Below are 23,561 nucleotides of genomic sequence, written 5' to 3'. Positions count from 1 at the left end.
TATATATATATATATATATATATATATATATATATATATATATATATATATATATATATATTTATGTGTTTCAGTTAAAAAAACTTCATAAATTTAAATGAAAACATTAAAAATAACTTTACAAATATACCTTTTCATTACAAAATACATAACACAATGATACACTACATATATACTATATAGGAGAGTTTAAACGGCATAAGCAAAACATGTGTAGCCCCTGTTTTCTTTTTTTAATTTCTGGCCTGGGAAGCCTAGTAATAAAAATATTCTGGGCCAGGAAATGGGTCAACCACAAGGACACCACCCCACCATCACAGTCCACCTGCTCTGCAAATAAAAAGAGTTCAAACAGGAACTGGACCACACCCTGAGTTCCTTGATAATGAACAGACACCAGAGTGAATTTGTTAATAGAGACCCTCGAAGGGGTCCCTCTTTATTAAACATACCCTTATTAGACGCTAGGATTCCCTTGGCATGAGCTCCATCTAAGCAGGGGTGGACTAGGAACTAAAAGAGGCCCTGGAAATAATGTCCAAAGTGGCCCCTTATTACATATTTTCAGAAAGCCCAACCCTTTTTCTATGGGAAAATGTGGAAATGCCCCTCAAAAGAGGCCCAGGATGTAGAGGCCGACTGGGAAATCTCCAAAGTTCCCTATAGGCCAGTCCAGTCCTGCATCTAAGTGGGGACCCGCTACGTCAGTTTACCCTTCCTTGGAGGGGTCCCCAGGGACCCTAAGGGTGACCTTACCGCAACCAATCCCCTTCCTAAACTCAGGTACCATCTACATGGAGAGTGAGGCCAGAGATTGGCCTCTGTAGGTGGTCCCATCTTGCAAAGCGGCCTTGGGCAGGCCGCCAACCTATGCCATCACCTCATGCCAGGGTGCCTCCCCTCTACCCCTTATTTAAACCAATTACCATCTGATCTGTTCCTACTTAACAATTACCTTACTTAACATTCCCCTAGTACCCCAACTCTCTAACCTTCCGTACCTAACATTTACCCTATTTAACAATGCAGAATTATACACATAAAATACATATATATATAGACATACTACACAAACACAAAACCCCATCTCACAATGGGGTGACTGCTGAGTCAGCCACCCCTTCACAGTACCTTTAGGTCTGTCCAAAGTGCAGGGTTGCTCCTGATGACACTGGATGATGAACTGGGCCCTGCCCCACAGATGACGGGTGAGGCCTGGCCCCCTTCTTTTCTTCCAGGATGGCCCTGTGCACTATGTGGGGCCACTGCACATCCTGCATCTTCTTCATTGTCCTGGGCGGCCCCCTATGCACCTGGGGACTGCCCACACTCACTGCTGTGAACCGCAGTATTTATATATTTTTTTAGGATGGGCCCCGTTGGCTCGGGGGCCCACCTGACATCACCACTGTGAATCGCAGCCTTTTTTAAGTCCATGGGTGGGCACCATTGGCTGCCTCCCCCCCGAAGTCACAGCGCGGCCCGAGCTCCATTATCAGAGCCGGCAGCATCCCTGCTGCTATGGGGACATCGCAGCGCTCATTGCAGAGCGTCAGGCCTCTTCCTGGCCCGCCCCCTCAGCAATGCATTGTGGAAACACAGAAGGCGGGCCGCTTCTTCACCCAGGCCGCTCCACTAGGCAGCCTGGGGCTTTCTTCACCCGGGCCGCTCAACGGAGTGACCCAGGACGTACGCACCACCTCCTCTTCACCCAGGTTGGCGGCGGCCACGAGGCAGGCCTTTGGGGGCATGGCTGGGGAACCCGCTCGGGCCACCCCAAACAAGCGGTCCTGGTCGGGCTGTTCTTGATGGGCCTGGGCAGCCGCTGCCACAATGACTGGCAACACATCTCTGGGGCCTGTCCGGTCTGGCACCCAGGCAGTCTGACAGGCGCCACAACCCAGGGGCGGCCGAGCCTCTCCTGGCATAGCAGTTTGGGCCCCCTGCACAGTCTCTGCAGGGGATCCCTGTTGCGCCACCCATTGCTTTTCAACAGATTAGGCGCCAGGGGGCCGCTCGAGGCAGCAACCCCCGTGGTTAGTCTTTTTCTTTTCTCTCCCTCTCTTCAACTGTTCTTTGAACTGTCTTCCTTTATAAATCCTTCAGGATTCTTTTCTTCTCTGCCCTTCACAGCCCATTCCTGGACAGGGAAGTTATTTGCTATTGCGCTGTCCTTTACTGCTAACATTCCACACAGCCGCATTGTGGGCTGGATGGTTTCTCCCAAACACGTATATAAATAAAAGACGCACACACACTACACTTAAATAAAACCTTTTGTTTTAGCACTGGTGTCTGTGTATTTTCTTTCTGTGTGTTCCCTCAGAAGGCCATCATGTAGCCCACTAGCCGGGCCCCGTGGGGCCACGGGTTGCATATGTCTTTGGTAAAATTCAAGTCATAAACCAAGTCACCCATTAGGCGGACATATTCCTTGCCCATTACTCTACACTCTGTTAACACATTTCTAGGTGTTTATAGTACCTTGGGATTCTTACACAATCTGCAGGATCTTTCACTTTCAGGTAACTTTATCAACAGCCCAGTATTTGATAATGTCGTTAATTCGATTTAATCGCAGCAATAATATAAATCTTTGCAGATTTTTAGATGGACATAGTCTTAAGTAATGCTGAGTTTGTTTTTATATGTATGACTTCAATTAGAAACAAACCCATATGTTTTTAAAGTTTCTAGATAGGCACAATCACGTACCCAATCTCATAACGCCAATCTGTTTTCAAATTCTTTTTTTTTTTCATAATAATTCTCTTCCCAATTCGGGGACCACCCAATCTCTGTACACAAAGCACTAATTCTGCCCATATACTTATTCTTTTGTTCATGCATCACCATGTTTCCCAGAGAGTCCTGGAGCTGTCCACATTCCTCATATCTAGATTTGAAAAATAGCAAAACTTGTTTTATCAAAGCTACAGACTACATAGAGATTAGCCCCAACTCTAGTCGAATGATTGCCATAGGGACAGCGTCCGGTTGGCCCAAGACTTTCCTCCAATATTTCACGTCTATCAATGCTATCAATTCTTTTGCCTTACTCATCTTTCTACCTATACAATCTGTATAACCCCACTCTAGCTATAATTCAACTCCAAGGTACTTGTAGGAATCGACATATTTAGTTCTTACATCATCAAAATGTCTGCTCTGTCTCGCAACGTTTCCTCCGCTGATTAATATTGCTTGAGTTTTATTCATATTAATTTTCAAATAATTCTCTGAACCATATTTCCAGAATACCTTGGCAGTTCTAATAAGGCCCATGATAGTATGATCAATGAGTACTAAGTCGTTGGCATATCCAAGACACAGACAGTGTTGATCATCTATTTTGGGGGGACAACCCTTTGCCTCTATTAACGCTGGAAATAAGTCAGCCAGGTATATGTTAAATAGCAAAGGGGCCAAGACACAGCCCTGTTTAACACCACTTTCAATACTCATCGAGGTGGTCAAGGCCCTTTCTTCATCCATCATCACCTGCGTTATTCAAATGGAACACTCTCAGCAAATGCAGAATATAACTTGGGCAGTTATAGTTCTCCAATTTAGTCCACAGTCTTTCTCGTCTCACTGAGACAAAAGCGGATTGAAAGTCAATGAAGATGGCATATAAACCCGATTACCCTTTCCTTGTGCTTTCTCCATCAGTAAATCCATAATTCTTATAGTGACCGTGGTACTGCCTCCCGGCCGAAAACCCAGTTGGAAGCGATTTAACAAGCCAATTGAGGCTGCCCATTTCTGCAAATACTTAAGAATAAAAGAAGCAAATATCTTTTGTGTAGTATTTAGCATAGATAATAGGCGATAGTTTCCAGTATTGGACATGCCTCTTTTTATAATTTGGGATCACAATTGCCATTCACCAAGAGGTAGGGATGATCTAATTTTTTAGAATCTTCTCAAACAAAGTACCCAGGATGGTGGCCCATAATTCTGGGTCCTGTTTTAGTATAACATAAGCAAGTGCATTTGTACCAGTTGCGTTAGACATTTTTTATTTCTTTTTTCATGGGGATTATGTCGACACATTCCATCTTTATAACTGGATTAGAATTGTATTATATCTCACTCTCTCTAACCTTTATTTCATTATCACAGTTACCAAATGACAAAGATATAGTCACTCTACTGTGCTTCACTAATAGGGCATGCCGTTTTCCCTCTCCTAGGACTTTTAGCTTCCCCCAATATAGTCCAAATGTTCACAGTATTTTGGGTTATTAGGACTGTTATCATATGCTGCCACTCACTATTCCTGCCTTTGAATCTGCACCAGCGTATCCACTTCCTATATCTGTTTTTTATTGCCCTAGTAGCCTTCAACTTGTCCACAGTGGACACATGACTGGCGATTATTTGTTGTATCCCTCCCCTTTTCAACCTTTTTTGGTCCCTTATCTCTCTATCAAAACACACGCCTGTGTTATTCTCCTTTATTATTAATCCAGACTTATGTTACCCGCATCTGCTAGTAAAGAGAGAGATCCACTTTTCAATATTTAAGAGGGAAAATCCGAGTGTCCCTTCCCTACTGATGGGGCCCCTAACCAGAAGAAGCACTCCCGACAGAACTATCCACTATCCGAGATTGCACCCGGTCCCACCGCTCCCAACGCAAGCTCACATCACGACAGACATCCAGCCATCCGCCCACTCAATCCCACGATAGCAAGAGCCTTAGCCAACACAACCAATGACAACCAAGACCGAGCTGGAGACGATTATATGGACCAAATCGATTGATGTCCACGCAAACCGTGTTGCAGGTCATTAGAGACTTCATGACGACATAGCCGCGTTAGACCAGAAGCATACGTGCAATAGGCACAATCGGGACACTCGCACACCAATCCACACGAAGAACATCTGCGTACAGTTCTATGAGCTAGAGGACAGTGACATACATCCTGTCTGCACGTTTGTTATTTTTCATATAGGCCACTATTGCACTGCAGAAACGCAAGATGCCAGAAGAGCTTGTGTATATGCTTGCAGATGCTATTCGCTATTTACTCTATGGATGGACAGGAGCACTCAAGGGACCTGACCACTCAGTGCATGCTTTTAACCCTTGAACAATTATATTGGATAGGCCTCAGAGCAATCCAGCACACTAAACTCCCTTTACAGAGATGTCAAAGCTGCAAGCTGCTGAGCGAGCAGAATCACCCAGGCAGGGACTGCCAATGCCAAGGCCATAATGTTGCAAGTGACATTCCTCATTCACGGTGCCACTATGAGACCAGCTACAGGGCAGGACACCTCAAGCTAAAATACAAATCAAATCAAAGTAATTCGACTTCCCTAGCGGTCTCCTCACACGTGATCCGGCCAACCTGACATGTTGCCAAGACCTGGAAGCAGGGAAGATGCAGCCATCCCACGTCTGAGACTGAACCTGCCACATAATTGCAACCATTCATCTACAAAATGCGCTGGGACTGGACTGCTCTCATGGCATTAGCAAAGACCTCATTGTTACACACTGTCACATAGTCACATCTTACTGATACACATTATACGAGAACAGGTGTCTCGTGGGCTGGGAACAACGATGGTCCCAGGCTTGGGGGCTCGCAACCTGACCAATCAGTACACTGGGGGACAGGGGCTGGCGGACGGAATCTCCAGCCAATCATCAGGGGTTCTAATGTAACATTTCTCAGGTAGCAATTTTTATGGATGAACCAAGCACACCACCTGACACCGCGACCACCAATAACCAATAATCCTATATGTCTCCATACTGGACCTACCACTCTGGGAGACAACCCAGCGTGGCGTTAGGTTCAGGGAAGGATTTTTGTAAGTGACGACGATTGTCACGAGTGTACAAAAAGGGCCTGTGAGCCTGAACTTGTTGAGATGTACTCGGATGGAACTTGATGCCTAGTATGTTGTCCCTGCTCGTTTGATATAATAAAACGGCAGTTATCCTTTGCTCCTTGTGTGGACCTCGACTTATTTGGGACGTTGGAGGGAGTTAGGGCCCTCCGTGAGCTGGAGGTCCGCGGACCCTAGGAACAGCTCTGCCGACCCCAGAATCTACCCTAACAATATCCTCAGCAATCATCATCCCAAGGTTATTAACTAATAATGAGCCACGATCATCCATATATTTCTTTGCCCTCTCAATGTTCTTTGTGGACCAATTAACACAGTTACCTGCAAGGTTTGAAATCAAACTGCCAATCTTAGCGTCCCTGATTTTAGCAGACTTGGCATAACATGTCAATGCAATCAATATTATATATAACCTATTTAAACAAAGGTTTTAAAGTTTTTCATAAACTTAAGGTGACTTAAGATCAATGAGAATGAGTTCCATTGTTCTGATCCATGAATCGCTGGTCAAATTCTTCCACATTTCTTTTAGTCTTAAATTCCCTCCGTAAAACTGGAGCAAATCTGTCTCTGATTGGAGTATTTTGGACAACCGAGACATGTACTTGAGCCCTGTGTTCAAGACTACTTTTCTTGTTATGCAGTTAACCTTAAAGTTGATCCAATAATGAATGGGAAGTCAGTGAAGTCTGTGGACACCATTTCTAAAGTAATTGGTGATGCGGTTTTCTATTGCTTGCAATATGGTGATATCCATTGTCACATGGACAGTGTACATGCTCTCACAAGTATTGAGACTTGTAAGGTCTGGATAATTTATACTTTTTGGTTCATGTGGACATCTGGAAGGACTCTTCATCCCATGGAGCAAGAAAAGCAGCTGTTGCAAAACTTCTGAGTTTTGTTTTGCGAAAGACAGATTTGGATAAAAATGATGCCCAGGCTTCTAACTTTAAGAACTGGCTGAGTGGGACGGCATAGGTCAGGTGGGTAGAGCCTGGGTATGCTTGAATCTTGGGCTGAGACAGACAAGAGGATTTCACATTTTTCTGGGTTGAGAAAGAGATGTCTCTCCATTCTGAATGTGGACAAACATGCAGGGATTTCTGAAATGAAGTCCTGCAAGTCATCCTTAAGACCAACTCTAAGTTTGGTTTGATCCGCATGAATGTTGAACAGGAGAGTAATGCAATCAATCAGATCAATCAATGCAGCTGAGGAACGAGCATAAACACTGAAGAGCAATGTGGTTATGATCCCTGAGGACCCCCATATGGTTAGACAATCAGGTCTCCATTTCTCCCACTTTCACTCTACCCAGCTGGGTGTGTTGCAAAGGTATGTAGCAAATATTGCAGACTGGTAAAGGTTACCTAGTCTGAGGGAGCTTAACTGTCCCACAGTGGATGCTCTTAAAAATATTTGATGAGGATTGTGCCATTCATGTCTACAGCTGATGTCTGGAGTGAGGTGTTGTGTCCAGGGGCGGCCTCACCTATAGGGAACTCTGGAGATTTCCCAGTAGGTCTCTGCACCCGGGCACTCTTTTGTGTGCCTTGCTGAAAATTTGGAATATGGGGTCACTTTGAACATTATTTCCAGGGCCTTTCTTGATTCCTAGTAATCATTTTCAGGGGCTCTTTTGGTTCCCAGTCCACCCCTGGAACTTGTGGCAGAGGGTTATTACAACTGTGAGATATTCAACTGGGTGACATGTTTCAGAAGCGGACAGGGAGGAGAAGAGCATACATCATTTTGAAATGGGCCCATGTTTACCTCCAGAGAGCTATGGCACAAACAGCAAATACTGGAAAGATGCCGGAGAGCAGCTCTTGAGCAGTGGGGCTGTCTCAGTTGGAGGAGTAGAGTGAGGCCTCTCAGCAACTGCAGCAGCCTACGGGAGAAAAGTGGGGCACTGTACTGAGCCATCACTGACATAGTGCTAATTTAAGTGTTTGTTTGCTCTCCGTACTAGCTAACACCTGCCGGTTATTTGAGTGTTAGCAGCACATGTCAGCAGTGTGCTGCCAGATCAGAGAACAATTGCTAATGCAATGGCTGACCAGCAGAGTGGGCCAAGTGACAGTGCATAGGTACCACCGGATGCAGCAGGAGGAACCATGTACCCTTCCGATCCCGAATTGGAGGAACTATATTCAGTACGAGATGCAGGGAGACTAGATTGATTATGGAGGACCTTGAGTATGGACTCCACTCTGCACTATCCCACTCCTGTAATACATCTGAGTTATGTTGCGGTGTCCCCTGTGAGCTCCAGCATATGTGCAGCACATATTTCTGTGCAAAACAAAATGCACAGAAACATGTACTAACCTTGCTCAGAATGTTTAGATACCATTAAGTGTGTGCATTTGCATTTTCCAATTTACTGTCTCAATTTGACTGGGCTACCAGAGGAGGTGATGCAGTGAGGCTGGAGGTCCTTGGCACAGTGAGACAAATAGGCAGTGAAAATTGTAGCCCATGGGCAACAGCAAACAAAAACTTATAGTTTTTGGGATGTACGTACTGCACTACATTTCCTCCATCAATCAGGAAACCAAGATGAATTTGCATTGTCCAGGCATGAATCAGAAGCCATGATACAATGCACCAATCAAATGAAGAACATTATGCTTCCGATGTCTGCTGGATAGCAGAAGACTCCTTGTGTGATATATAATACAGTATTTGGCTAGAGCTCAAGGTCTCTCCAGCCGAATATATCAAATAAATCTGAACATGTTGTCAGACAAATTCTCTGTCACTGTTTGATAGTAGCATGCAAGGGCATTGACTCACATTGCATTCTACTGATTCAATTGCTGGCTAAGAGTACATTCAATACAACGATAAACAAACAATATTACAACTAGAAAACACACCAAACCCAAACTTGGTTCTAAGCATTCATTTTCTGGTGATGTCAACCTGGTGATGTGAACCTGTTGCTTAGTACAACCTGGAGTGAATAAACGTGATCTCTTTGAGTGCATACCAATATTGCCTTCCATTCTGGTAAAGGTATAATGAATTTGAATGTACTGCATGTGCTGTTATCTAGTATGCATAGGGCCCACCAATCACGAATATAGGAATTACCTGTGCTTGGGTTGACTGCTGTTATACTTGGTGTATCATCCTGTCTGAAAGTGAAGGTCAGCTGGGGATATTGTATTCCATTAACCCAAATGATCACAGCGGTAGTTGCAGCATAGTGTGCTGCTGTGGTGCACTGCACTTCACCAGGTGTCACTGATACAATCTGGCATGTGGAATAATCTATTGTTACTCTTGTGTTGTTTATGTCAAATCCATTTCCTGTGATGAACAAAGTGGTGCCGCCCATGACGCTTCCGGAAGTTGGTGATAGAGTGGCCACAGCAGGACTATTAAGGGTGACACTTCCTGTAGCCAGACCTTTACTTAATACCACAACTGTCAGGACGTAGTCTCCAGCCGGGAGGGGTCCCACAATGCAAGTAATGTTCTGATTAGTGACAGTCTTGGCCGGCAGTGCTATATTTCCAATATACACAAGGATGTCTTGAACACTGCTCCCAAATCCTTCCCCTTGAATAAGAAGTTCTGTAGAGATATTTTGCAGGGTGGTGGGGGAGGCACTTGAAACGGACAGTGAAAGATTCCCGGAATAGGAGAAGTTGCACGCTCCTCTGCACTGAGCGGGGATACCAAGAACAACGACGTCTACAGGTATGGTTTTTGCAACAGACAAAGGTGGGGTGTCACATGTAATGTCCGTGTAATTAGCAGACACTATTGCACATTCATAAGCTGCCAGTTTGACTGTTATATTGTTCTGTGAGCCTGAAAACCCTGACCCGTGGATGGTCAATCTGGTCCTTCCATTAAGCGATCCAATGTTAGGCATCACAGACTCAATGTGTGGCAGAAGCACGAAGCGCCGGTCAAGCTCCTGACGTGCAGTGTTAATCGCAGTGCCCATGTTATGCACAGTTAAGGACACCATTTTTGGCACCCAAATAGGCATTGTGTCACGTGGGTCAATGTTGCAAGTCAGCGAGGATGCAGTGCTTGTCATCACAAGACAGGGATAGTCACCAATTGTAACCTAAAAAATAAAGAATTAATGCAAACGGATTAACATTTACAAATGGACAGCTCAAAGATAACATTTTTGCTATTTAACAACAATAATTTTAGAAATGGGGCATATGTCCAGTCAGATGTAGTTGGTTTTAGTGAAATGTGTCATGATATTGAGGTCTTAGAAAAAAATCAAAAGAAAGGAGAAATAACTTACCAGTGATGTTCTTTCTATGGATTCAACTCCCACAGATTTCTAATCTTGATAAATATTCATCCAGCGTCAGCTGCTCAGGACATCTTTGGAGAGGCGGGTGCAGTGGCGCCTGACATGGTCTTTGACAGCTCCCTCCTATTTGGCCTGGACACTCCCTGACAACGGACATGATGTTGATCACCAAATTAAAGGAATGCACTATGCCCCCTTAACTAATTTCCCTACCCCTCCCCTCCTCGGGCTCAGCCTGCAAGAGGGAACATGCAGTAATGGGAAAAGGCAATCAAAACAAATAACAATGGCAAACTAGATGCTATTACATTGTTTCTTTTTTATTAATCTTCTAAATGAAGCAGGAAGAAACTGGACAGTCAGGCAACCAATTGTTGCTGTCCCAATGTAGTACTCTTCTCCTCATGTCATCGGCACGCAGAAGCATGACCGCAGATAGCAATTGTGACCATGGACTTCCAAGAGTGGCAGGGTAGCAGAGAAATGAGGAATCTGTGGGAGAATAATCCACAGAACGAAAATTACTGGAAAGTAATTTCTCCTTCAATGGATTGCTTTCTCCCACAGATTCCTCATCTTGATAGACTCCCAAAGTAGTTTCCATGGTGGTGGAGGGTTGGAGCTCACACCAAAATACTCTGGAGGACCGCCCTACCAAAGCGAGCATTGGCTCCTCTGGCAATGTCTAAGCTGTAATGCTTGGCAAATGTGTGCAAATAGGACCATGTTGCCACACGAGAAATGTCTATAGCTGGTACTCACTTCTAGAGAGCTGAAGAGGCCACAGCCCCTCTGGTAGAGTGTTCCCTATGCCATGGTGGTAATCCCTGCTGGTACCTCCTTACCTGCCTTCTGATAACATTCCAAAATGCACAGCACTATCCAACGAGAGATAGGGCCTGATTACGAGATCAGCCGTAACCCGCTGATGACACCGGTGGTTTGCCGCCAACCCCGAAACACTGTTTCTGGCTCCTGACTTCCCAGTGCCACCGGGACATTACAAGTCCTGGTATTGGATTTGGTAAGTCCCCATTCTGGTGGAGTGCCATAGGACTCCATGGGGATGGGGACTTGTTGCTAACGGTGCCGGTGCTTCTGTGAAACTCTGCCTACCCGGGCCATTGCGCTGTACAGGGTCAGACCTGCCGGGCGCAACAGACCCTGCAGGCAGACTTGTAGTGTGTTGGCCTGATAATAATGGTGCTGGTAAACTGACCAGCACCCTTATTTCCGACTGCCACACTCATAATGAGGCCCATAGTCTGCTTGGTAACCGCTCGCCCGAACCTGGATTGCGAGACTGCAATGAATAACTGGTCATGCTTCCAGAAAGAGCCTGTTTTAGCCAGGTAAAAACATAGCACCATCTTGGAATCCAACCTGTGGAGTCTGTCTTCGTCCTTTGAAGGATGGGATGGAGGTGAAAACACTGGAAGATCGATGCACTGGCTCAGATGGAATTCTGACACCACCTTTGGTAAACACATAGGGTGTACTTTCAGGGATACTTCTCCTTTAAACATGGAAGAGCCAAAAGATACCCCTTTACCGTGCCCACTTGGAGGCCTGATTTGGCTAAGGCCAACAAAAACTCCATCAACAATGATGTGGGACACGACATGGGATCCACTCACTTCTCCATGCACCAAGTCACATACTTCCTCCACCTGCGCACACACAATGGATGCTCTACATGCAGCCAAATCGACTCTAGCACCTCCTCGTTGAGGTCTCAGTCCCCGTACCGCAGCCTCTCAAGAGCCAAGCATGCAGTTCGAGAGGGACCGGGTTCCGCAGAAGCACATTGATATGATATTGCATTTATAAAACGCATGTACACAAGTGTTTCTAGGCACGACAAGACAAGGGGGGGGAAGACAGAGGGAGGACAAGACAAATGACAGTACTTGGCCTTTGCAGGAAAGAGTTGCAGGGATGTCGGTTCCAAGAAGAAATTAGTGATCAAAGTACCTTTGGAAAAGGCTGCAGATTCGATCTTTGCAGTGGGCTCCTTTGAACGGTTGCTACTCCGGTCGTGGAGGTCGTAGGAAGGTGAAACTTGCTGTGGGCTAATAAAAGGGTTGGATGATGAAGACAAGATCCTTGGGGACCTTGGATGACTCCTGGCGGCGACGGATGCTCAGGTCACTTTTGGTGTCAGGTTTCAGGATTTTACGGTTTGCTGACTTTCAGTTCTTCAGTGCTGCAGCACAGACCTCTGGATGGCTTCTGGTGATGTGAACTCGAGCACTGGAGTAGACCATGGACGTTCACCAAGTCTGGACCCTCAGGATGTCTTTGTTGGAATCTGGTGGCGGGAAACCCACCGGTGGACCTTCCTCTGCACCTAGCAACTCTGGATCTCCTCTGGCCACTGACGGTGGCAAGGATGTCCCTTGAAATATTCTTTGGCAGTTTGGAACTTTCACAAGCTCTGGGTGTCAAGCAGCACTAGGCCAGGGTACCCCCTCTTCTGTGCGCTACACTGCAAACGGTTTCCAGCGATCACAAATGCACCTCCGGACCGTGGATGACACCACTGGACTTCTTTGATTTAGGATGTCCAAGCACTTCTCTTCTGGACTCATGAAGACCCCTTCTTTGGATGGCTGGCACACAGAACTGGCTTCCAGGGTACATCAGATCAAGAGCAGCAGGTTGCCCGATGGTCCCTCGTAGCTCGGGGAGAGGTCTCCTAGCCAATCCTCTCTTGATTCTGTCCTCGGGTCAGCACAGCAGTTTTCAGATTCCTTGAAGAAATGCAGCTACAGACATCTTTCTCCAACTGGACTCCAACTGGACTCAGGATACCTGCTTTGGTTTCAGCGTCAGCTTCATTTTCAGAGAAGAACACATTGGTGAGTGCAGAGAACCTAGTTATACACATTTGTTCCCATTCACTTAGGTTGAGCCAGGCTCAGTCAACCAATCACACAGAATGACATTCATGCAGCCAATCACCAATCAGGCTCACAGGCAATTAACTCTCAACTCCATTTACACAGGTACCACCCCCGGGGTGTACCCACAAGACACAGTCCCTGGGAAGGCTCCAGTCAGTCATAGAGGAGACGGGCACATATATGGTACTTCCACCCAACAGCCATTCAGGAGGAAGGGACAGAGTCAGGGCTTTCCAGGTCTATGGGAAAACAAGGTGTAAAGGCAAAAGAAACCAAGAGGCTACAGTGGCCACCTTGCCTTTGTTTCAGGAATCTATTGATTCCTATGGCAGGGCCTAAGTGTCCCAAAATGGAGGACACTCAGAGCCACTGCCATATCAGCATATAGCTGTTACCAGCCCATACCCTGCGGGCAACACAGGTGCCCATAAACACAGATTAGGGGTACAATGTTGTAGCCCCACCAATGGGTGATATGATATGATGATATCATAGATTATTTATAACACACTTAATACCCAGAGGTTTCTAAGCGCAGACCCGGGGATCGAACCTCTGTTGCTCTGTGTCGTCTTGCTTCCAAGGCAAGCATGTTGCTCTTAAGCTATCCTTGTGAGACAGAAAACATATAGCAAAAACACACAGAGAAGTGGTAGGACAAGTGGTAGGACAAGGACTGGGAGGCCCTGTCCCTCCAAAAGGCATTTCCAGCATCACACGTAAGTGCAGCTGAGTTGTATGAATAAACTGTGCCTGCTGAAAATGTATCTTACTCCACTTCTATCATTGGAAATTGTTCTCCAATGAGTACTCTTACGTGTCTATCCTGTTCCCCAGATGTAGTGCTCTGTAGATAGGGGGGGTGGGGGGGTGTTATGCATATTCTTCCTGAAGCCAATAGAGTTCAAAGTGAAAGATGGGCTCTTTTTACACCTATGTGAACTAAATGTTTTTGTATTGTGCCACCCATTCCAATACATCTCTGTCACTTTGCCTCTGTTTCCCTCTGTCTCCACCTTCAGACCTCCTCGCTCTCCCAGTTTACCTCCAGTTTCCTCCCTTCTCTCTCCACCTACCACCTGCTGACTGTTGCTTGTAAAGGTCCTTATTGCCCAAATTCTTTTTTCTGGTTGGTTAAATCTGTATACGTCCTGGAGCTTTTACTTCCTCTAGTTCCTTTATGTCTCACTATTGGGGCCATGCCACTGCAAAATGTTTAGTTTAGGGAGGCAAGATGTTGACTGATGTCAGAAATGTTGCTGTTTTATTTCCTATTTACAAATAGCGTCTTGCTATATCCAGTTCCAGAATGTTCAGTTCTTTGACAGGATTTTGCTACTTCCCTTTCTTTACTTCTGTTTGCACTTTTAAATTCCTCTCTCTATGGACTCGGGCCGCCACACATTTATTTACTCTGCTCCTGCAATCATTGTAGGAATCTGTTATTTTCCTGACACCAGTTCCTCCAAATTGGTAGCTCTTTGATTACTATTGGGTATCCCTTGTGATATTCTTATCTTCCCAATGTGATCTGTGTCATGTACCAAGTGACCTGTTTCATTTATTTTATAAGCTTTCCCTTCACGGGATACTTAGATTGAGTCTCTTTATGATTCCCATTATTCTTGATATATTTCCACTCACTGGGTTGAGTAGACTGAGCCCCCTTGTGATACTTATTTATCTCAATGCATTCATGTTCACTGGGACTAGTAGGCTGAGTTCTTGTGATTCTGACTCTTCTCAACGAATCTCCAAGCACTGGGATGAGTAGGCAGAGTCCCCTTGTGATTTTCCCTCTTCTCAATGTGTTTATACTCACTGGGGCGAGTAGGCTGAGCCTATTGTGATTTTCACTCTTTGTAAAGCATTTACATTAACTGTGAAGAGTAGGTTTAATCGAATCATCACATTTGTTTGTGTTCTTACTACGAGAAATAATATTCTGTTTCTCATTAAATGTGCCTTTTCCCCAAGGTCTCCCACTCTCCCCATTACCTGTACTGTAGTAGGGCTGCATCACCGGGTCAGCAATTGCCTTTGGCATTCCTCTTTGTTTTGTCAGATTGGATTTTGTGTTTGGCTCTTCTTCTCACTCTGACACCCTTCGGTGTCCTTCTCCCTGTGTGGTCTCAGCGTGGAAAGGCGTTATCTCCTCTCCAGCCACCACCAGGTAAAAACTCTCTCCCTCTGTGTTTCACTGCAGATTGGGCAGTTCTCCGTCACAGCTTCTCTCCTCTGTGCGAATTTCCCAACCCTCTCTCTCTCGGGACCGTTATCTCCCCATTACCAGCTTCTCTCCAGCTGATTTGTGACTCCCGGGTCTCTCTCTCTCTTTCTCTGGGCCTGCACCTTTTTATGATGCTGCTCTGTGGCTTCCCCAGCTTGCAGTAGTGGTCCTTTCTTTGTGTCGGACTCACGCTCTGCATGACTTCTTTGTTGATATTCTTTCTCGCTTTCTCGCTCCTAGGTTTCCACTCGTCTCAGTGTTATTTAAGTACTGATTTTCTGCAGAGGTTATGAAATAACAGATGCAGGAGAATTCTAGTTTTCTGGCAAATTATATAAATTCAGGGTGTTTCTGAGTGTGATGGAAAGGGAGTTCCTCATCAGAACAGGAGTCCCCGGGATGGGCGTCTCCCTGCGAGATCCGACTTGCCGACACAACGAGGGGGAATGTTGCATAGTGCGCCCACTTCCCTAGCCTCACAAGGAAAGACTCCCCGTGGGGAGAAGTGACTGAATCCTGCAATTCGTCAGAAGGGACTCACAGTGAAACTACCGAATAAGGGCAGCTTCGTAGTGTAAAGTTACATTTCATCTCCAATTATTGGGATCTGTGCCCAAAATTAAATTTTACAGTGACACTGGCATTGTACATAAAAACATAACGGGCCCTGCAAACCTTGTAGATGTACTAGTGTATCTTCTAGTGCAATCTTTAGAACAGATGCTACAGTATCTTAAGCCTCAGCCAGTTCGCCTTGCCTGCAATTGCCCTGTAGTTCAGGTGTTTAATACTGTATATGCTTTCATATATGTGCAGGGGTGTAAACAAAGGCTTTGAGGTGCTGAATTCCAGAATATTTGAGGAAAATGGCCATCTCATTAAAACAAAACTATACTCCATTATCGAATTTCATGTACTTTGGGAACCCCTTGCTCCGGAAGACTGCCTACAGGAAAGCTATAACTATGGTCAAGTCAGTGACTCAACCAAACCTACCTCTGCCCACAGAAATAAGGTAAGTGGGCGTGTGGGGGCGAAGGGACAACAAAATAGTGGGGAGGGACAACAAAATAAATAATAGGACAGAGGGTGGGGGAAGATGGCGGTGGGGGGAGCCGGCCGTCTGGTGGGATGAAACGCGGGCTTTCACCTGCAGTTCAAGCCTGCGTTCCTAGCCACCTGATTGGCTGACTCCCCCTGCCAGGGTGCTAATGCCTCTTATAAAACTAAGTGTGCACAATGTTCATAGACTTTATTAATGGTGTTGTGCGGCGTGCGATGTTCAGCCACCAATGAAAGTGATAGAGGGAATGCAGAATTTCATGGAACAAAATGTAAGTTACTGCCCAACACAAGGTGGTAACAAGGGAGGTTACTAGTATAGTAGAATCACATTGGAACCTGACCTCATACTGCAGTATGAAAGGGCTAAATCCTGACCAATAACTCAAGACTCTCTTGACGTGATTAGCTCGCACCACCTGACTTCACCTTTGGAACACGCTATTAGCTCTACTACGCCACTCTTGGCTTCACTCTCTTCCAGCTCTTTACTTTTGTCTTTCCCTCTCTCCGTGCATATTTTTCTTTTCTGACATCACCTTTCACCTCCTTTAAACCCATTGGCTGTTCCCTCCCTTTGTTGACACCTCTTCTGTATCCCCCTTACTACGTGGTATATCTTTCTAAATACGCTTAGCCAGAGAGTCACCACGGGCGTTTTTATGTCAAAAACCGCACAGGAGACTGCTCAGATCCACACCACATACACACCATGACTGGAATAAGGGTGTATTTAATCTTTTTCATGGCCGGTCACTTTGTTCCAGTGGCATGCACTCTCCCTGAAACATTAATGTGGGTGTTCCACTCTGCTAGGGTGTAAACTGGTTACATGGTCATTTTTATTTTTCTCTAACATGAATGTTTACTTTTTCAAAACTTTCTTTACTTTTTACTCAGGAAAACATCTATAAGAATGTCAAAATATTTGTACTATATGTCTTTTTCTGTTTATTCCTCTCTTGCTTCTGACATTGCGCCTTGTACAGTGCATTGTGCTAGCTCACCAGGATAAAGCTCTTTGGCATGAAACACACTGGTCAATTAATTTTCTTTTCCCCTCTGTGCAGTCTTGATATGATAAGTCATTTGTAACGCGCCTATACACAAGTGTTCCAAGGCTCCTCATTCCAGGACTATCACTGTGAAGGTAATTCTGGTTTGATGCTGTAGAACTACCTAAGAATAGCGGAAAGGTGCTATTGATACATAACTTCCCCTTGGGGACTGATTAGGTCACAATAGCACCATTTCCATTGAAACATAAATTCATTTAAATTCGTTGTGCTTACTCTGTGCCTTGCACCCCTGTTTCATTACCCAGAGGTCTGTTTCTTTCTATCTTTTACATATACTGTGTTCTCTCTAAAGGGGTGGGTTTTATATAGTCTTTTAATAGGTATTTCTACATTAGTGTGTTTAAATAAAATGTTTATATTTGTATAAACCCTTGATTGGACATTCCCTTATTTTGGACTGCTGTAATTTGCTGTTTGGGTTGCTACTGGATCACATTCATACCCCTTCTGAGAGTATATCTTTCCCTCTGCCCAAAAGCAAGGGAGGTATATCGCTTGGCTGTGCCCATTTTACATTTATGATTGGAATCACTGTTGGTTTGTACAGTAGGTGGTTTAGCCATTACTCATTCTTAGCAGATTGTTCTCCTGCACCCAAAAGCTGGAAAAGCACCAACGGGGCAAGGGCAGGCAAACAACGATGACAGCTACTTATGCCCGCAAGGACGACTCCGGCATGGAGAAGATGCCAGTAACATCCTGTCTTCTCTCTCTTCCTCTCCCCTGCCCTCCCTCTACTCCCTGCTCTTCATCTGGCCCTTCTTCGGCCAGCTCTCCTCCCACCTTCTCTGCCTTTCCCCTGTTTCCCCCAGACGAGGTTTCCAGACAAGTCTGATCTATGAAAGTCTCTTCTAAAGAGGTTCATCCCTCTCCCTCCAAAACCATCAAGGACCACATTGACTCCCTGGCTCCTGCTCTGGGCGACTTCTGCAACCACTCCTTCGCCACTGGAGTCTTTCCTTCCTACCTGAAGCACTCTCTTGTGCACCCTCTTCTTAAGAAACCCTCTGCCGACCCGTCCTGCCCAGCTAACTATCGCCCATTGACTAAGTCAACACCACGTTGAGCTCCCTAGCCAGAGCAGGAGCCTTCCCTGGTGGAAGAGTCCTGAAGAGGCCCTTGAGAAACTCCTTGACAAGCCTGTGCGACAACAGGGTAGGCTTACCAGGTGCCCGGGTGTACCGCGATATGGCAGCTACGTGCACCTTGATAGAGGCGTGATCTAAGCCAGCCTTGGCCAGCGAAAGCAGGTATGGGAAGAGCTGTGGACCCGTGATTCACAGAGGCGTAATCTTCTGAGTCCTCCACCACACTGTGAAGCGTTTCCATGTATTGCCGTAACAAGATAGCATAGGGGAAGCTCTGGTGTTGGCCAGGATCTTCTTGCATTCCAATGACAGGGAATCATGCCCAAACTCTAGGGATGTAGGGGCCAGGCCGTGAGGCTCAGCAATGCTGAGTCATGGTGCAGTATTGTTTTCCGCTTTCAATGGAGAAAAGATCAGGAAGTGGAAGCAGCCAGATGGGCAGAGCCACTGACGGAAAAGTCAGAATTGGTGCTGGCTAATGCTAATGCATGTTAAATATAAAAAAATTAAAAAGCAGGCCTGTGTAGCAATGTGTAGCAATGAGGGTCACCCTGCAATGACATTGTCTGAGTGTGTTGATCACACGTAGCAGGAGTGGAAATGAGCGGGAAGGCGTACAGGTAGAGCCCATCCCATGGGAATGAGAACGCATTCCCCAGGTTCCTCAGCTGAGGATACCTGCTGGTGAACGTCTGGCACTTGGAGTTGGCCGCAGTTGCAAAGAGGTCGATCTGGGGTTGACCCCACTTGAAGAAGAGAAGGGATACCGCTGTCTGATGAAGTTGCCTCTCATGGCAGGACTGAAGCACCCTGCTGAGCAAGTCTGCAATGGTCTTCTTGGCGCCCGCCAGATGAAAGGTGACAAGGAACATGCCCTGAAGAATGGCCCAGTGTCACAGGGACTGGGTTTCTAGGGAGAGCGTGAGGGAGCACACCCAGTCCTGCTTCCAGATGTACAGCATGGTGGTGGTGTTGTCTGTGAAGATCTGCACCACCTTCCCATGAAGCTAAGGTTGGAATAATTTGAGGACCCAGAAGAATGCCCGAAGGTGCCTGATGTTTATGTGGAGGTCTTCCTCCTCCAGGAAGCCAGAGGCCTCTGGCTTGTGTCTGTTTGGTGTGGGCCCCCCACCCTTCCAGGAAGGCATCTGGAGTGCCCATGGCTTGGTATGGTGGCGTTTGAAAGAGAGCCCCTTTGCATGAGATATGGGCACATCCCCCACCATCGAGAGGTTGTTGGAACTCCTGGTTGAGGGCGACCTTGTCCGTCCAAAAGTCTTTGACCTGCAGCCTCCTTGCGTTGAAAAATTCCTGGAGAGGCCTCATCTGGAGCATGCAAAAGAGAACAAGGTGGATGCAGGAGGACACCATGCCTAACAGTGACTTCACGGAGCGTACTGGTGCGGATTGCGCCAATGACAGGCACTGTACCTTTCCCAATATGGCCCTCACTCTCTCCTCCAGGGTGCCCAGGAACAGAGCGTTCTGGGATGGCTCCACGCAGGTCTTTGGATAATAGTTGGAGAATCCGAGCTCCGTCAGCAGGTGAATAGTCTCCTCTGCTGTGTGCTGGTTCGCCAGCGCGTGAGAGCTGAAGCGGTTGAGCCAGTCGTCCAGGTATGGATAGACATGGATGCCCGTGAGGCATAGATGCACCTCCACTGGGGCCAGGCACTTAGTGAACACCCTTGGCACCAATTTCAGCCTGAAAGGCAGGGCCTTGAACTGGCAGTGCCATCCCTGGACCACAAAACAGAGGAATTTCCGATGTTTCGGGTGAATGGGGACGTGGAAGTAGGCGTCGTCCACGTCCAATGTCACCAGAAATTCCCCCTCCTCCAGTTGGTCGAGCGTGTGCTGCAACGCAACCATCCTGAACTTCTGAGACTTTAAGTACTTGTTGAGGTGCGTTACGTCCAGAATCGCCCACCACTCCTGTGACTACTTCCATACCAGAAAGTATCTGGAGTACACCACATTAGCAAACCCTCATTTCTTTTGAGTCTTGTAGGGTTATACACGCCCTCTACCTGCCACAGTGGTAGAGCTTAAAATGCTGCTAACTCCAGTCTCAACCTACTCACTGCGCAGGCCGCTCCAGTTGCAATTCACTCATTGGCACTCACTATACCTCAGATCATGTGCTTTACTTTCCTTTCTGGTCCTGATTTTGCCTTCAAGCATAGCTATTGCTCAGCTGCACCCTTTGCCCTCATATGATACTCGTCTCTCACTTGCATTCAATAAACCTATCCTTTCCATCATGATTGCACCCAACCCGTACTTAAATGACCCAGCCCTCTGGATCCGACACTTTGCCACTAAACCCACACCGAATCGGCAATGCACCACCAACACTAGAAATTTGAGACTCGGCGCAAGACACTGTCATGCAACCACTAATCAGTCTGCCACCAAAGCCACCCCACCCACTCAGCCCCCCTCCATCTCTGCCCGCAATCTGAGGCTAGGCTTGAGATTCCACATGACCCAATCTCACACTAGCAGCCTCAGTAGCCCACGTCCAGCCCCTATCCAATCTCTATTCAACCAAACTGCTGGCACTCACTGCAGTCAACCTTGCATCTCACATGCTAGAAACCAGAGACAAGCATCTAGGTTCCCTTTGGAGACTCGTCACCAGACCCCTTATCCTAACACCAACCGCTCACGACCACTCATCACCCACACTCATACACAAATCTTAACATCAGCAACTCCTTCACAGCCTTTGACCACATGCCATATCAAATCTAATAACAAGAAACTCATTGGCGCTATGATCAATGCCCGATCTCTTACGGCACACGCCCTTGATATTGCAGATATGATTACTTCTGGAAACTTAGACATCCTGGCCATCACCGAAACTTGGTTGCATAGCGCATCCGGACCTTCACTCTCTCTAGCTGTTCCAGACAACTACTCCATCATTAGACAAGACAGGGATACCAATCAAACTAAGGGTGGAGGAATAGCCGTCATCTTCAAAAGCTCACTTGAATTTACGATGATCCCTAACTTTCGGATACTATTTGCCGAACTTCTATCCATCAAGCTACCCCTCTCCCCCAACCAAACTTTTACAGTGCATCTCTTGTATAGGCCCTCCGGCCCTATTACTACATTTATTGACGATATATCGTCAATTCCTGCCTCTAATACTAAGCCCAACTCGCAAATCCTTCTACTTGGTGACTTTAACCTAGGCTACCAAGACGCAAATGATCCCAAAGCTACAGACCTCCTTAACACTCTGACTATGGCTTCACCCAACACATCAAGGAGCCTACCCATATCAAAGGCCGCACTCTCGATTGGATTGCAGACCTGAACTGCAAGCTTAACCTGATCTCTGTGACTCCATGTCTTTGGTCAGACCACTACAAAATAACCTTTGCAATTAATGCCAGCCCTCAAACTTGCAAACCCAATCTAGCCCCGGCCATCCAAACACGCAATAAGAAGGATATCTTGACTGAGAAACTTCTCCCCATCATCCTTCCTCTACTAAATACCACTATGACCACTTGCTCAGACCCTACAGTTTTAGTGGATATTTATAACCACGCCATGCTCAAAGCCCTCGATACTATTGCACCGCTAAAATTGCGCAGACAAAAATCTTGCTCTCATCTGAACTCATGGTTCACCCCCCATTTTAGAGACTTATGTAAAAAAAAAAAGAAAGGCAGAGTCCCTCCGGAAAAATATACCTTCCCTTGTCAACAAAAACAACCTAACTCTAGCCTCTTCCACTTATAAAGTTGCTATCTTTTCAGCCAAAAAAGATGTCTATAACAAACGTATCTTACAGTCTCAATAAAACACAAAGGAACTTTTTAAGATTCTTAAGGAACTAGAGTCACCTGTTGCCCCTATGGTAACATGCTCCCCCGACACTGCCTGGTGTACTAATATTCAAAAGGCTCTTCTAGATAAAATTGCCCTACTTCAAACAAAAATAAATACTAAAAAGAACAACCTTACCGACTCTACATTGAACTCGCCTTCGCTCAACCTCCCAGCCCCTAATCACCCCCTTCAACCTTTCAGCTTCTCTCCACTCTCCACTGAAGAAGTTGAAAATATTATCAAAAAGCTTAAACCGTCAAACTGTCAAGGAGACACTTGCCCCGCTCCTATTATCAAGGAAGCTGCGCATGACCTTGCGCCCTTCATCACTATCTTTATAAAGGCCTCCTTCAGATCTGGCATTGTTCCGGGTAACCTTAAGGATGCCTGTGTTATCCCATTAATCAAAAAACCTTTCCTCGACCCAAGTAACCCTGCAAACTATAGGCCTATCACTACGGTACCATACCTACTAAATATTCTGGACCGCGCTGCCTACATGCAAATTCAGGACTATCTTGAATCTCACCAACTATTAGGTGTCCGTCAATCAGGTTTCCGCCCCAGACACGGCACAGAAACTGCTCGGATTGACTTAACAACTCAAATGAATTATCTAAATGATAAGGGCAAGATGGCACTCCTCCTCCTGCTCGTTCTGTCAGCGGCATTTGACCTGGTCGACCAAAAAATTCTATGTCACCACCTCAAAACTGCTATGCACTTTTCGGATTCTGCATCTTCCTGGATTAGCTCCTTTCTGGCTAATAGAACTATGTGAGTCTTCTCTCCTCTAGCCTCGGCAGAACCTGCCCCTGTCTCGTGTGGAGTCCCTCAAGGGTCTTGTGTCTCTCCCACATTATACAATGTATTTACCAAGCCACTCTTTGACATACTTGACTATTTGGGTGTCTCATACATCAACTACGCTGACGAGACCCAGATACTCATCCCTATCACTGGTGACTTGGCCCTTGACACGAAGGCACTTAATGAGGTCTACTCGATCATCCAGCCTTGGATGGCACATCACGGACTCTGTCTCAATGATGAGAAAACTGAGCTTCTTATCCTTGGTTCGCATTCTAAACTGGCCAAGCTTGACCCAGCCTACAAAGCATTTACCATTGACGGCAATATCATTAAAGTGACTCATGCGGCAAAAACTTTAGC

The 23,561-nt window shown here is 46.2% G+C and overlaps 1 protein-coding gene across 1 annotated transcript in view; it reads right to left on the bottom strand.

Annotated features, from left to right (window-relative positions):
- The window catches only part of LOC138498459 (fibrocystin-L-like), a 1,772,245-nt gene that overhangs the window by 500,023 nt on the left and 1,248,661 nt on the right, over positions 1 to 23,561 (bottom strand). The window contains exon 29 of the mRNA XM_069622209.1: positions 8,974 to 9,964. Coding sequence (XP_069478310.1) covers positions 8,974 to 9,964 — 991 coding nt within the window. The remainder of the gene's footprint in view (positions 1 to 8,973; positions 9,965 to 23,561) is intronic.

This window comes from Ambystoma mexicanum, chromosome 5q (assembly GCF_040938575.1).
Source record: "Ambystoma mexicanum isolate Mex_15411 chromosome 5q, UKY_AmexF1_1, whole genome shotgun sequence".
Lineage (NCBI taxonomy): Eukaryota > Metazoa > Chordata > Amphibia > Caudata > Ambystomatidae > Ambystoma > Ambystoma mexicanum.
Note: the sequence above shows the minus strand (reverse complement) of the source record. Positions and strands in the feature narration are given on the sequence as shown.